A 15276-nucleotide genomic window follows, 5' to 3' on the forward strand; every position below is an offset into this window, starting at 1 on the left:
CATGGGAAGTCTATGTCTTTGGCTGGTTTGTTTTCTATTGCGATTTACGGCAGTAGTATTCTGGGGAATCTTGGGTCACCCAGGCTCATTACCACCTAGAAAGTCTTTCATTCTTGGATGGAGTCATATGCGGTTTCACACCTATTTTCATTTATTCCAAATTCCTCTCTTTCTATAGATAGGGGTTGGTCTAAATTTCCAGCTGGGAAGATATTTACGCATATAATTGTAGATGTGTCTGTGGCTGTTTTTTCTATCACTAATGTATGGAAATGATAACCTTGGAACCTTGGAAAAATCAAATCAAATACTTGGATGCCCTCAGCTGTGAGAATAGCCTGTAGCAAGCACCAACTATAACTATAGCAATGTAGAATTCCCACGCATCTCATTGGACCACCGCATTTGCTGACTCAGCAGCCTGCCCCATTGGGATCCCACGCGGAGCAAATTTTCTCCCTTTCGCATCTCGCTGATATCGCAACCATGGGCAACGTAAGGTCAATCCTGGCGTGCGGCATGGTGATGCGCATGGGCTGTTGCTCTCGCCTCCCATCCACACGCCGCCAGCTAACATCCAGGTGAACTGATGAGATTCTACAGGGAGCCAAGGCCAACCAGAAGCGCGAACGCGCCGACAAGGACAAGTCCAAGGTCGCCAAGTCGCAGATCAAATCCGTACGTCGCGCTCACGCCCTGGGGAGCGGCTTTTATCGCTCACACGAGATCGGTCTGTCTAGAATGAAAGGGCTATGAACATCCAGTGCCAGGTCTGCAAGCAGACTTTCCTCCAGACCACCAAGGCGCCTGCGTACGTGTGACTACTTGATTTTGTACATCTGTGCTGTCGCGGTGCTTCTGCTTTCGTGCCCTGTGTTTCCTTGCTGACATGGCCTTTTCGGGGTGGTAGTCTCCTTGAGCATGCTTCTAATAAGCACAAGAAGGGCCTTCCGGACTGTTTCCCGGGTGTTGGTGCGTGATTCTGGTGCTCTTAATGCGCCATTCCCTCAGGACTCTGAGCCCAGCCTGGGCTTTATGAGCAGGATGTTGCACAGCCACTCTAGGAGCGATCATCACCAGCGCCATCTATTACTTCCACATACGACATGAACGAACGACCAAGTCTCTGCTTAGGATGAATAAATGAAAGATTGCCTTCTGCTTCTCATTTGACGTATCAATTGTATTTGGGTGGACTGGTGACAGCGGAGTTGCCTGGGTTTCATAGACCTGCTACGGTACTACGCAGACATCTGAATAGCGCTCGCCGACGTCGACGGCAGTGCGTCTCCAGCACCTACGCCAGAACAGACCCGACCATAGCAACAACTCGAGCTTGGGTCCCGCCGCTCCGAGGGTGTTGCTTCTCTTGTACCAGTTTCTGGAAGCTGATCTCGCCGAGTATACCGTGGAGCTCGGCCTGAACCCGGTCGTCGGTGCTCGGGAGGCTACGCAACTGGCTCGGGCTGTGGAGGCAGTCGTCCTGGCGATTCAACGCAAGGAAAGCAACATATCATGGCCAACGTGCCGACCCCGATTCCTCCAATGAGCCTCCCAGCCCCCAAGCCGCCGTAATTAGGAGCTACAGTCTGGATGATGACCGCGACTACGGTCAATGCATGTATACCGGTAGAACATAATTTCTATGCCAAACCAGTCCCTAGTTCGACCAGACGCAGGTGTCTAGCCACCTGCACCCAATCCTTATTGGAACAGAATGCAGAGGTCACGACTCCAGATTTAACAGTTTCGAGAATTGACCGTTCGGCCGCTTCAGCAATTCGCGCGGGTTGCCCGTTTCGACAACTCGACCGCCATCCAAAACAGCAATCCGGTCGAAATCAAGTAGAGACCGAATCCGATGTGCCACCATGACAACAGTGCAGTTGTGGAAAAGCTCCCGTATAATCTTCTGCACCTTGATATCTGTCTCCATGTCGAGACTGCACATTCCGTTGTGAGCCGACTTTCAGAATTGAGAAAGAGATGCGTCAATCAACGTACCTGCTCGTTGGTTCATCTAGAATCAAAACCTTGCTTTTCTTGAGGAGAGCTCGGGCCAGGCAAAACAGCTGCTGCTGGCCTTGTGAGAGCATGCCGTCATCCAGTTTTGTATCCAAAAGATCTTCGTCGGTCTTTTCGTGGCTTGCGGCGAGTATATCCCACACGCCAACACAACGCAGGGCGTCGATGATATCAGCGCTTGCCAGGGTTCCCTGTGGATCGGCATTCTGCCGAATAGTACCTGGAAAGAGGAACGGGCCTTGTCCAAGACAGCTGATGCGTTCCCGGACCAGCGACCGGGGTATGTCCGAGATATCCTGTCCGTCTATGCAGATCTGTCCTGAAACCAATTCGTTCAGACGGAGAAGGGACAATGCTAAGGTACTTTTACCACTGCACGCCAGACAAAGGAGTCGTCAGCATCGTGTCCGCATGCAAGAGACTCGCCTGGTATTGAGATGGAAGGGTGGGATGTTGATGAATTTACCTTCCAGTCCGACCACAGAGCCCAATCTTCTGCCCAGCCGAAAAGTGAAGATCAATGTTGTGTAAAACGGGATGCGTCTCGAAAAGCCCGTATGCGATGGATGCATTCGAAAACACAATCTCCCCACCGCTTGGCCACTCTGGATATTGCTCCCTGCACTGGGAAGAGAGATTTTGCTCCTCGCTGGGAGTCTCCTCGGCAAAGCTCTTGATTCTCGCAATGGCTCCCAGCGACGTCTCAAGAAGCGTCCAGCTCTGGATCAAATGTGACAGGATCTGTCCCAGATCCATCATCATGACGAGAGCGATGCCCAGTAGACCTGGATCCACGCGAGTACGCAGAGCGACGGCAGCTCCAACGAGAAGGATCGTCAGCCCAGCCACAATCAGATTGAGTACGAGATCGAGCCAGCGTTGGATGCATATTAGCAAGTAGTAGGGCTTTTGAGCGGTGTCGAGCATGGACAGCATCTTTGACGTGGAGGCTTGGGTCCATGAAAATGCACGTATCGTGGTTAGTCCGGCAAGGGATTCGATAAAGTGGGTGTAAAGTGGGCTCTTGAGCTCGATCCTAGGCGTATATTGTGAGAAGAAAGAAGGCAAGATGGTATGGCCATCAGAAGGACGTACTCGAGTAATCGCAGTTGACGCGATGTGCGCAGATAGAATCGCTGAATCAAGACCAGGACCCCAATCAAGAAGGGTAACGTTGCCGCCAGATATGGAAGTGATGCGATGGCAACTGCCCCTTGTGCCAGCGCTGCAAATATCTCTAAAGCACAGAACAGTTAGAGAGATTCATTGGATCATCGCTCATGGAAGACTCACGAAAGCCGGTGTTGATGAAGGCGCGTGGCAGGATCATGTCAACAAGCCTCATGTCTTGGCTGAAGCGTGTCACGAGAGTCCCCGTTTCCACGTTTGACAAAAAGGATAAGGGCGCACTGGATACGTTAGTGACTGTCGAATCTAGGCGATGTCATACCCACCTCATGCATGCATGCAGAATACGAGCATGAAGATTCTTCGACGCAGCAGGCACAATGACAACCCAGACCCAACTACAGAGGCCAAGGTAGGTCAGTGAGAAAGAATCGGAAATAAGAGTGAAGCAAAACACACAATACGGCAAGAATCAACGCGCTGGATTGGACGAATGACAATGCGCCATATACTCCGAGCCAATACCCCAAGCGCGAGTTGCTAGAGCTGCTGGACGACCAGAGCTCAACCCAGACATCTATACAAAGTCAGCCTCATTTGACCCATCACTGAGATGTTCGACTTGGTTACCACTGACAGCGAAATCCACTGATACCAGCCTCGACGGTCAAAAAGCACAGCAGCGCAAAGATTCGCAGTCCGCCTAAAGCAGAGAAGTAGTACTTGTAGACGGCAAAATCAGTAGTGTTTTGGCGCTTAGTGTCGGTAGACGAGGCTTCCGCCAGCGGACCCGCCGTTGGTAGTTCGGCTATATCTCCCTCTTCGTCGCTATTTAATTGTGCTTTATCGGCATGACCAGGCTGTTCCACTGGAGTGCGACGGAATGGGTTTAATTGCACGTAACGGCCGGTGTTACTTTCGAGCTGGTGATAATTTGCCTGCTTAAAGGAACCACCCTCATCGCCTAGTACAAGAATATAATCGGCCTGTGGCAAGTAGTGAGCTGGTTCGTCACTTTCAGCACAGCTTCCTACACGGTTATCCAACACTCTGGAATTGAGGAAAACACGTACCGCTGTGTGTAGCCAGGAACACAGTACAACCTAGCTGACGCAACAACCCAGCTGGGCCAAATACATGATCAAATACCCACTGGGAAGTGACATTGTCCAGTCCACTCAGGACATCGTCAAAACACGCAATGCGTTTCCGAGCATAAAGCGCACGCGCAATAGCCTGGGATAGACAAGGAGCGGTTAGTTTCCGACGTCCACAGGGCACTATCAGGAGGGAGATCGCTTACAATTCTTTGCTTCTGCCCTCCACTCAGTTTTGTGCCTTTACTGCCCACAACCGTCTCGTCTCGTGCGGGCAGTCTCTGAATATCCATATCCAACGCACATGCGTTCAAGACAGTAGAGTACCAAGTAGGGTCAAATTCGGAATAGGAAGTCTCTCCCAGAATATTGTCACGTATCGAGGCATTGGCCAGCCAAGGTGCTTGCTCACACAATGCCAAATCGGGATACCTGATAAGAAGGCTTCCATCTAACACCGGGGTTTCACCAGAAATGCCTTTGAGGAAAGTGGATTTGCCGCTACCAACAGGACCAGTGATGATGACAAGATTTCCAGTCGGAGATTCGAGGAGCGTGAACGTGATACCAGCCTTTTCTGTAGAGCCTTGTTCCATCCAAAGTGGACATTCTGTAAGGATAAGATTACCTCGGCCTGTGTATCTGGGAGCTGTCGTCGAAGGCTGGACAACTCGACGGCCGATGATTCTTGAGACAAACTGGGCGAAGTCACTGGGGACTGTGAAAATTTTCTTTTTTCTGGAAGCAGTACTTTGTCAGATCATTCCTATACCAGATGCCCAGGCTGTCGTTTGGGGATATATCAGACTAGACTGCCGTGAAATGACGTCTTTGTACCCTTGTACTTACCACGGCGTGCAGGGTTTCTGAGAAAATCCTGTATGCGATGCAAACAGCCTATCGACGCAAAGGTATCTGGAATAGCCATCAAAAGATAACTGAGAGGATTGACGATCAAGCTGATCAAAGAAAGCGACGTGATAGCTTGGGAGACGGAAAGACCATCTGAGCCCTGCACTGCGGCTACTACAGCATATGCTGCGAATGTAGCTAGTTGACCAATAACTTGGGGTAGGTTGACTGGCGACCCAGGTTAGCTCATCCAGAACCTTTCCAAAAGGTCTGCTGGAATCCATCTTGTTGGAGGGCTGCCTACCCATGCAGACGCGAACAGTCTGGAGTCGACGAAATTTCTTGGAGATGTTTAGCTCGTCTACGCGGAATGCTTCAATCATATCTCGCAAGGTCTCAGTCAATCCGAGAAATTTGACATTTCGAATGGATCCCAGAACCGCAGTGGTGAAATTGATGCGCTTCTCGGTGGCTTGGAGCCATGTCTTTTGCCTGGTTGACACAGCATTGCCCATGGCAAACGATGCGGCAGTGAAGGCTAGCATTTTAGTGTGAGATAACTCATGTCTCCATCGGTAGAATTGGGCAGCGATGGTAGCTCACCTATCACCACCACGATTGGCGCAATACAGGCAGCGCCAATCTGGGTTTCCAGCAGCCAGGTCGCCAATCCCAGCTGTAAAACATTCGCCCATGTTTCGCAGACTGTAGATTGAAAATACTCAGCAAGCATCTCGATGTCCGAGCCCATTAATGACATGGCACTGGATTCATCGGTGCTTCCAACTGGCAGGTCCATCATATGCTGGAAGACGAGAGCCATAAGACCACCTCGGAGCATTGTTGTTGCCCGGTACCCCAGGTGCTCGTAGCAGGCTTTACACACCTAGTGGTGAAATATCAGTACTGTTCTGACGTGAGGGCGCAACGTAGAGGTCTGTCCAAAAGGACAGGACTTACAGCGACTCCAATAAAGACAATAGCAGTGGCTCCAATCAAGCCATAGCCCACGTTTGGGGAGAAGGCGTCGCCTTGCTGCAAGAAGATGACGGCTTTTCCCATCAGAAAGGGCTGGGCCACGCCGAATCCCACAGCACCGAGCCGAGGAATCGCGATGGATACCATGTCCCATCGCAGACACTTCACGACAGCGAGAAGCAAAGCATTCTTTCGATTCTGATTACAATTCTCCCAAGCCCGCGCGAACATGGGTGAGAGATCGTGCGACGACAGCTTCTCATGGATTGTGGGCAGTGCGTCACTAGTTAAGAAGACCGAATAGTCAGTTTTCAGCAGGTCATTCAACCAGGCGAATAATGCACGACTGAAGGGTCCGCTCACGCTTTCGCCAGACTTCTCTTTTTCGCTTGGTAGGAGCCGCTTTCTCTTGTCTACATTTTCCAGCACCAGCAGCGACAGCTTGGCGACAATGAAGACGGAGAGACAGGCTGGGTATGCCCGACTCGTAGGAAGCAGCCAGGCCGTGCGCACGCGGGCAACATCTAGAAGCACGGTGATGAACAGATAGGTCGACACCAGGAATGAGGGTCGTATGGACCGAACGTGCTCTAGATCCACGAGCACAATAATGGTCAATGCAGCTATCACATCCAAGACAGCGGCCGCGAGGGAGGCGGGTCCTCCAACCAGGGCTTTTGTGGAGACAAGGATCAGAAGGATGAGCTGGATGGCAGCCAAACATATGGAAGCAATCTATCGAAGCAGTGGGCTCAACATGGAGGTCTGCTGCTATCGGCAGGGTCACTCACAGCTATTGCTGACCGGAATCTGGACGTCCGCACTTTGGGCGATCGACGATACAGCTGGACCAGGCGAAACGCCGCCAGGAGAAGGAAGCATGTGGCCGGAGCGATGTTTAAGAGGGTCGATTCGAAAAGTACCGTAAAATCAAAGCCGCCGCGACAGCTCCCTGTGGCCACCACAGGGCCGAACCAGGCGTCCCCGCACGGGTTATTCGTCAGGGTCGACTTCATCGTGTCATCGGTGCGATGGTTTGGGAGGATACGTTAGCCAGGGCAGGATTGATGTAGGAGATCAGCGGGATGTGGATTAACGCTGCGGGGGCTGCGGAGATAAAGTAAATACTTGTTGCCGCCCATGTCTCTCATGGAAGCCAAGCTCACTGGGCTCTTATCAGTGTCCATGCTGGGTTGCATTGGCCTGTGAGGTCTAGACTAGTTAAATCTAGTTAAATCTATACCAGGCCTGGGATTGGTCACAGCCGACCGGGTTCCCGAAGATCCATGGACTCCATGATTGCCTTGAAGGGAATAGCTACCGACGCTCATTCGAATACCATTGGCGAAATATAGAATTCAAGGAAGCAGATGAAAAACCTTGGAATCCAGTGTAGCGCGCTACCTACAACCTGTACGATAAGTCTGGACACACTGGAAATTTCCCCGCCAAAATAGCGATTTGGGGATTTTTCAACCTCTTTAAAATTATTTATATGATAATACATCGGTTTCTTATATCCTAGATAAATGGTTGAACTATAGTTCTTATATACTTAGTAAAGATAAAAAATTTATGGTGAATGTGCATTCCACTAAAGGTGAGTGTATAATTCAGATATATATTTTGTATAGGGATCCCGTAGTAAAAAGGACGCAAAAAGTATTGGTCATCTTCAAATGCTTCTTCTACCGTTGCACAAAATGTTTCAAGAAATATATTATCATGGGTAGTGTGTACTTGGTAGATAAATATCAACTGACAATCCTGTGTTTACTGGTGATGCAAACGGAAAAAAAAGTTGAAATGCTCTCCGATAGGGGGAATCGAACCCCCGGCTGCCGTGTGAGAGACGGCGATGTTAGCCACTACACCATATCGGATAACTGATGTTTTCTTGTCAGAAAGAACGCTACATCATTTATTCTCTGGGTTTAGTATCAGTAGTCCTCTACGTCGTCGTGCGTGGTTCTATAAAGTCCCCTCGTCACCCCTTCTCGACTGCTCGTTCTCGTTTCGCCCGCCCATTCCTGCTTCTCGCGTTCCGTTTCCGTCGCTGTGTTGTCTCCGTCCGTGATATGCCGGTGAGGAATTTCTACTGTTGATCCGCATCACCGAGCTCTATTGACTAGCTACGCTACATGTTTAAATGCTCTTTTCATACAGTATTCTAACAAAGTAACTCAATAAAATTATATTAATTTATTACTGCGATGCATGTAATGTTATTTGAAATACCATGGTTGCTCTTCATATCTTGAGCGCAAGAACTGATGGGAACTTATGGAGGAAAGCTCGTTGGCTCAGTTAGGATCCTCCCAGCCTTCGAGCGTACGATGCAAACAACAAAAACAGGGTACGTCTGCGTGGCGCGTATAGAGCGCTCCCGCTCCTCTCTTTCGTGAATCACATCGAGTACTGCAGGCCGAAGGACATCTTGCACTAGCTGAGTCACCTCAAAACCGCCTGTCTGTAACTGTGCCGGACTCGAGCCCAAGGAATCATCATTCCGCGGCTTACGGATTCGTGTCTCAACGTCGTCGAGGAAACTGTCGACAGTCTCGCCATCCCCAACGTGAAGTGTGACCACACCTATCTGCTCACGTGCTTGCTCTATGGCTCCACCGTAGCGGAAGGTCGTGGTGGAAGATGGGGTTGTGAGGCTGAAGCGTTCGATGGTGCCGTTCTCGGGTAGGAGATGAAGAACATGGACTGTGGCACCAAATTTGCCAATAACAAGGAGCGCAGAAGGAGTGGTGAAGGGGATGAACGTGTTTAGAAGATGGGTAAGCATGATTATTTGAGTTGAAGATTGTTAAATGAAGAGATATTAATTTCTTGACTTGTGGCTTGCCCAAGGTCATGAAAACGTCGGATAAAGGGGACTCTCGGAGCAAAGAAACTCCGTTAATATTTGTCGTACATTTCGATTTCTCAGAAATCAGGCACCACTATGGCCCTCCATGGATATCAGCATCACCATCTGTACCATAGGTGTAACGACCCCGCCGCAAGGCGCTAAGCAGGGATCGTAAATGGGACACTGAGAACCAACTCGGGCCAAAAGTGGACGAAAGAAATAGGACGGTTCTGAATCTATTTATTTTTTTCCCCCTATGGGGGCCTGACTGTTTTATCAAAAGTTATTTTATTCTCGCCCAGTAATATCGCCCGAGATCTCGGGGCCTAAGGCCCCCAATATAGCGGCTAGTTAACCCTTAACACCGCTCGATACTCCACGTATCCATAGATCAGCGCTCACCATGACACTACACGACGCGAGCTCCCAGGAGCCGGAGCAGCTTCCTCGGGAGGCCTGGCTTTCTCCCCAACCTGCCTTTGTTCTCAGGGCCGACCGTTCCAACCGTTGGACGCCAGTTTTTCACTTATTCTCCATCCACCATCCTTAAGCTGGGCACTGACACTGACGATGGCGAAGGCTACATGACCGCGCTCGCACGTTCCATTCTAGGCTCCTGTGTCCCACGTATCGTTTGCATTGTCACGCTTCCGAGAATTACCCCTGACACCTCGATGCCTAACCACACCCAACAGGGCCTCATCCTCACTCACCAGCCAGGCACACCGCTAGTCGAGCTCTGGCCCTCGCTCACTCCTACGCAGCGCCAATCCGTCAAGGCGGAGCTCTGCCGTCTCCTCGTGCGTATGCGTACACACCACTTCTCCTACTACGGCCGGCCCACGCGGCAGCCATACCTTCTCTTCTCCGAATTCGGCGTAGAGACGCATACATATTGCGCCTCCCGCTCAGAGTGGGACGACTCCCGCGTCCGCGCGCTACAGGCCTCTGCCCCGGTCGCGGAACGTGCAGTCGCTCTCGAGCGAGTTCAGCGTGGCACCACCGGCGCAGGTGATTGGGACCGCCCTGTCCTCTCGCATGGAGACTTGTCTGACCGGAATATTCTTGTGGACCCCTGCACGCTCGTGGTGACGGGTTTCCTGGACTGGGAGACGGCCAACATCATGCCCGCATACTTTGAATACGTCGCGGCACGGCTGTCTGGGGGCCACCAGCCTGAGTGGAGGAGGGAACTGTTAGATGTGCTGAGGTCTGTTCTACGCCACGAGTGTGATGCCTGGCACCGAGAAGACCTAGATCCTGTCAATATCGATGAAGGAGAGGAAAGATACAGGAAGACATTGGCGGCGTGGGATGCTCTCGTCGATGTTGAGAGAATCGCGCAGGGATACGACGATGACTGTGCATGGACTTTTGAAACCGGCCTACCGGATGTTTCACAAAAGAATGGTTCTGCCTTGTATTTCAATGAGCATGAAAAGCAGCAGCAAATACATAGGAGTAATCCAGTTATTATAGAGTAGTATTGACTGGTGCTTCTTGATGGTTCTGACTGGACTTGTGCTGACTATATCCTTATTTTTGCTTGCGCGGAAGCGCCACGGTTTTCCCAACACAATGCCACGTAAAATCATGGGTCTTTTCATCGTTATACCTTATTAAACCATATCGGATTGTTGGAATTATGGGGAGATTTTGATATTATAGGCCAAGCTCAGCGGCGACTGATTTCGACCTACCGGCAGATTATATATATCATAGCTTCAGTTTCTATTTCACTCTTCTTTTACATGCTCCCGGTCGCATAGCTCATTACCATGGTCGCACCATATCGAAAATGCTTACCCGCCATCCATCCGGCATCCTCACTTAAATATAGACTTAAATATAGTTAACTGCCTGAGAGAGAGAGAGGGAGCTCTAGTGGGTACCTGGTCATATGGCCACCACGAATAGAATCAAAATACGAGCATTATAGTGTGGTGGACCAGCTCGTCTCCGCTCGTCGGTGCACCCCGAATAGGAATGGTCGGAGATCGGCACAGCTACTGCTATGGGCCAGAGATCGTGCAGAGAAGGGCAAGTCTTATATTTTCCCCCAAACTCTGAAGGATTAAGATTCCATCTCGGAAAGAGTACGATAATAAGACAAGATTATCGCCTGTTTCTTCTAATAGTAGCCCTATATATACTTACAAAAGTAGAGTTACTTTATCTCAGTTATAACCCAGTGCACTAGCAGACTCTATATATAGTGTCAACAGACCCGGGGGCCTTATGGGGCCGGCCGTACATATATGGAGGGTTAGTGGGGAAAACGCGTTAAAACGCGACAATTTAGTAGGTTCTACTAGCGCGTACATGTCCTAGGTGGTATGGATAATATAGGCGGATGGGGCCAGGGGGTGCTGAAATTTCAGAGGAGTCACTGTTCGTAGGGCCAAGAAATGCCCCTAACGAGCATGTCGGTCAACCGTCCCGCCGATGGTTGCTGTTGACCGATTATATCTCAATGTCCTATTTCTCATAATGCGACTCACCTTCATTGTTCCTATCTTTCTGGCCTTGCTGCAGTCAATAGCTTGCTCCCCTACCTCAAGTACTGACAAAGACCTTGTCAACCTCGGCTGGGACAATGAAGGCACAGAAGAGACTGACGAAATCGACGACCCCCCGGAATATTCATATATGGACGCATTCGGCAATATCCTTGACTCACCACCCCCAGAAAAACGTGACGTCCATGGCCGACTTGTGGAACGCGATAATACAGTCATATTTGCTAAAACTAAGCGCGACGAAGTGAAGTTCTGGTCACAGTCGGAGGGACAGGGATTGCAAAACCTGGTTGAGTGGGCATTTCTTCCTCCCGCCGGCGCAGGGACCCGTATCTATGCACACGACTCCGGTTTGAATATCAAGCACTCGGAGTTTCTTTCCAAGGGTCTCCCTAAAGGCGTCACAAGAGGGAAAATCAGCATTCTTCCAGTACCAGGTCTCACAGTCAGCACTGAAGACACCACATACGAAGGTCACGGAACCTGCGTCGCAGATAAGGCTGTCGGTGTTCTTCATGGCATTGCAAAAGGCGCGGAATTTACGATGGTTCCAGGGCTGGGTACTGAGGACGATCTCAACCTCGCCGGACTACAAGCGCTTGTCGAGGATATTCGGTCTACGAAACAAAAGACTGCCAAGGGCGCCACGGACACTCCAACCTTCTTTGTGGTGAATCTGAGTTATCATATCAAGGGGCTCACTGAGGATCCCGATACCCTCGAAAAATATCGACAGGAATACCTGGCTATAGTGAAGGAAGGGGCCCTCCTCGTGATATCTGCTGGAAATGATGGCAGAACCATCAAGAACACCAACAAATACCCAGCCCTATTTGCGCAAGAGGATGCCTTCAAAAACAACACAATAGTCGTTGGCGGAATAAATGTTCTTGGCCGTCGAGCAGCCTTTTCACAAGGTGGCCCGTTGGTGAAAATTTGGGCTCCTACACTGGATAAAAATGATAAAGGTATCAAATGCGCTTCAGGTACGGGAGATGCTTTTCTTCGGAAGCACGGGACGTCCTTCTCAGCGCCGCAAGTGGCTGGTCTTGCAGCGTACTTCTACTCCACCGACTCGACTATCCGTGCTTCCAGCAATCCGGCCAAAGCAGTCAAAGAGAAGATTGTGACTGCCTATGACTCTGAAGCAGATACTGGCTCCGCATGGGCGCGCCGCTCTGGATCTGCTTTATTGGGGATTTGGAACCTTCAAACGACAATTGACAAGCCATTTGCCAACTGTGTGATCCAATAAAGGTATAGTCTTGGAGATTGGTTCGGGAAGGGATGACGATTGCAAATATTAAAATAGTCCTAATCTCTTATGGTTTTCCTTGACTGCTAGTCTCCTGTATGGTTTTATGCATGAAAGGTGTATGCCGTTTTCCTCCTACATATCCCTAATTTTATTAATTTAAGTTGTATAATGATGGGCAGTCTTGCAACTCTATCCCCGGTCGGTGCCATGGAGCACTTTTCTCCCGATCTTTGGTCTAGACGTGCCCAAATGATTCTCGACCGTAACAGGGTCAATTTCTGTGAAGATGGGCCAGTCATTACTCCTCCTGGATATAACCTTTTGCTACAGGGGCCTCAAAGAATTGTTGTAGTGGGGATGTCAAGAAAAGATCAATACCCCTTTTTGACAGTTACTTCTTACTGTATAGCTACTCATGTAGGGTAATATCTTCGAAGAATGAATCGGAGTGGGACGCCGAGGACACTGAGAATCGAGACATTAACGACAAAATTCTGAGAGTCCTCGTTATGATATTACAGAGTATTTGGCAAAACCGCTCGCTGGGATACCCCACAGAATCTAGCAGGTTGCAAGAACTGCTGGGGCCATGGTAATAAACTTATTCCCCGTCGTAATGGTGTAATAATGTCCGCTAACGGCAATGAGACAAAAAAATGAGGAGAAAAAGTGATTCTCCGATAGGGGGAATCGAACCCCCGGCTGCCGTGTGAAAGACGGCGATGTTAACCACTACACCATATCGGAGGGTAACTGTGGAATGCATTTTCTAGTTTAGATCCATCACTTTTGCTTTAGCGCTTTTGTCCTTTCCTTCCCTGTGCGTGCCTCTATAAGATCGCCTCTTGCTCCTCTGATCATTTATTTTTTTCTCATCTTACCTCTCTCTTATCTATATAAGGCATTTTTGCTATTGATCCGTATCACCAAGCTCCGCCACCCCCTACGTGCTTTGCCCCTCCCCCCTCGTATCGCCTCGTAGGACTTATTAGTCTCGCGCTTTGTCTATAGTCAGTTTTGTCCTTCTAGATCCAACAGAACTAAGCGTGTGTGACGACCCGGATACACCAGTTACCGTCAGTATATTAACTAGGTTTCCTAAGCACAGTTCCTTGCTGTCTGAATAAGTGTTAGGACTTAGGCGTGGTTCACCTAAGCCTAACGATACGCGCTACTTATATCGGTCCCGGGCATGCTAGAACATAGAGTTCTAGCATATTTGGTCTTTTGGCCTGTTGGCTAAGTGCGCCCGGGCACTGAGTCGTAACAATAATGCAGATAATATAAACTGGTAGGGGGAACTGGTCGGTTGGCAACAGCGTGCTCCAGACGGGGGAAAAGATTCGACTTTGTCCGGGTTCGAACCCGGGACCTTGTGACGAAGGCAAGCCTACGAAGGACGGAAGAAATCCCAAGTGCAGGGTCCAAAGAATAGGTAGTTCAAAGCTGGGGAGGAGAAGGAAGGAGAGTTCGGGCGGTGCCGAAGGTCCACTTTTATGGGCTAGACTCTCAACCAATTAGATCTCCCTAGGGTATACTACTACTAGCCCTAAGTATACATAATGCAAATTAGCTAAACCAGACAATATATCCATGGATATAAACTGTCAGCATAGGGAGGGGATCCGTCCAATAGGAATCAATGAGAAATCTGTGTTGCTATTACGCCTAATCTGCCAATTTAAGGGGCGTACGCTTAACTAATCATAACATACAGGAAAAGGATAAACTATTAATGCGGTTCTCCACACACTCATTCCAACACCTAAAACGGCGTCAAAAGCGGCCGTTTCTGGCCTCCCATTCACCATGTCATCGTTATTAGGAGTAGTTATTAGAACTAATATATATATAGTTTAAATAGTCCTAATACTATTTAAACAAAATAATATAGTTGGATAAAGTTAAGTCCTAGAATATATGAAAGCTAAAGAATAAGAAGAAATTAGTTCCCTCGGCGGTATCAAATAGCTCTTTAATATAGCTTTAAGCCTAAAACGCAGTAAGAGCCCCGATATTCATAGTAAACCTATCTAATCCGATAGCAATAGCATCTTATATATCCTTCTTTGTATAGTCGGCATTTATAGTTCCGATCTATATTATCGAATATCAATACTGTGATCGGGCTATAAAAGAGGAGAATGAAATTGTAAAGCAGTGACCTACCATATAATAAGCGAAGACGTTTTTGGCATATACAACAGACACCATCCCCGAGCCAGCGAGGAGGCTAACCAACAGATTGAACGAACGCATGGTGACTATGTTATCACCGTTGAGCTAGGATTGAGGGCTGTGATATTACCGATTGATGGTTCATGACACCGACTTATATACCCCTGCTCTTCGGAGGTAAGCCACATGGTTTGGCCCCATTCGGATTTGAGTAGTGATAGTGTATCCATGGATAATTATTGAGCATCCATGACTCGACATAAGACCAAGGTTGTAGTGATCCAACAGACCCCTGTGAGATAGGGGCCGAGCTAAAATGTCAGCTATGCACTTCCAAGACGCGCTAGCTTATGTTAATTGTGATGAGGGATACCTGAATAG

The 15276-nt window shown here is 49.2% G+C and overlaps 5 protein-coding genes across 5 annotated transcripts; 3 read left to right on the forward strand and 2 right to left on the reverse strand.

The window, feature by feature from the left end:
• Window positions 1-486: 486 nt before the first annotated feature.
• N7459_001957 (uncharacterized protein) lies at window positions 487-980 on the forward strand (the record flags this gene model as incomplete). Its single annotated transcript, XM_056941142.1, has 4 exons — window positions 487-495; window positions 604-678; window positions 741-811; window positions 911-980. 4 exons carry the CDS (start codon window positions 487-489, stop codon window positions 978-980), a joined length of 225 nt encoding a protein of 74 aa, XP_056802997.1.
• A 746-nt stretch (window positions 981-1726) lies between these two features.
• On the reverse strand, window positions 1727-7096 carry N7459_001958 (multidrug resistance-associated protein; the record flags this gene model as incomplete). The annotated part of the gene is made up of 15 exons (XM_056941143.1): window positions 1727-1943; window positions 2005-2397; window positions 2492-3061; window positions 3121-3262; window positions 3319-3434; window positions 3480-3551; window positions 3613-3730; window positions 3791-4156; window positions 4227-4389; window positions 4457-4860; window positions 5100-5330; window positions 5407-5640; window positions 5706-5988; window positions 6063-6815; window positions 6872-7096. 15 exons carry the CDS (start codon window positions 7094-7096, stop codon window positions 1727-1729), a joined length of 4287 nt encoding a protein of 1428 aa, XP_056802998.1.
• Window positions 7097-8361: 1265 nt separating this feature from the next.
• Window positions 8362-8874, reverse strand: N7459_001959 (uncharacterized protein; the record flags this gene model as incomplete). The annotated part of the gene is made up of 1 exon (XM_056941144.1): window positions 8362-8874. One exon carries the CDS (start codon window positions 8872-8874, stop codon window positions 8362-8364), a length of 513 nt encoding a protein of 170 aa, XP_056802999.1.
• A 650-nt stretch (window positions 8875-9524) lies between these two features.
• Window positions 9525-10424, forward strand: N7459_001960 (phosphotransferase family protein; the record flags this gene model as incomplete). Its single annotated transcript, XM_056941145.1, has 1 exon — window positions 9525-10424. One exon carries the CDS (start codon window positions 9525-9527, stop codon window positions 10422-10424), a length of 900 nt encoding a protein of 299 aa, XP_056803000.1.
• A 1006-nt stretch (window positions 10425-11430) lies between these two features.
• Window positions 11431-12714, forward strand: N7459_001961 (S8 family peptidase; the record flags this gene model as incomplete). The annotated part of the gene is made up of 1 exon (XM_056941146.1): window positions 11431-12714. The coding sequence occupies one exon, from the start codon at window positions 11431-11433 to the stop codon at window positions 12712-12714; it is 1284 nt and encodes a 427-aa protein (XP_056803001.1).
• Window positions 12715-15276: the final 2562 nt, after the last annotated feature.

Source organism: Penicillium hispanicum (genome assembly GCF_028827665.1).
Source record: "Penicillium hispanicum strain IBT 35686 chromosome Unknown utg000002l_segment0_segment0, whole genome shotgun sequence".
Taxonomy (NCBI): domain Eukaryota; kingdom Fungi; phylum Ascomycota; class Eurotiomycetes; order Eurotiales; family Aspergillaceae; genus Penicillium; species Penicillium hispanicum.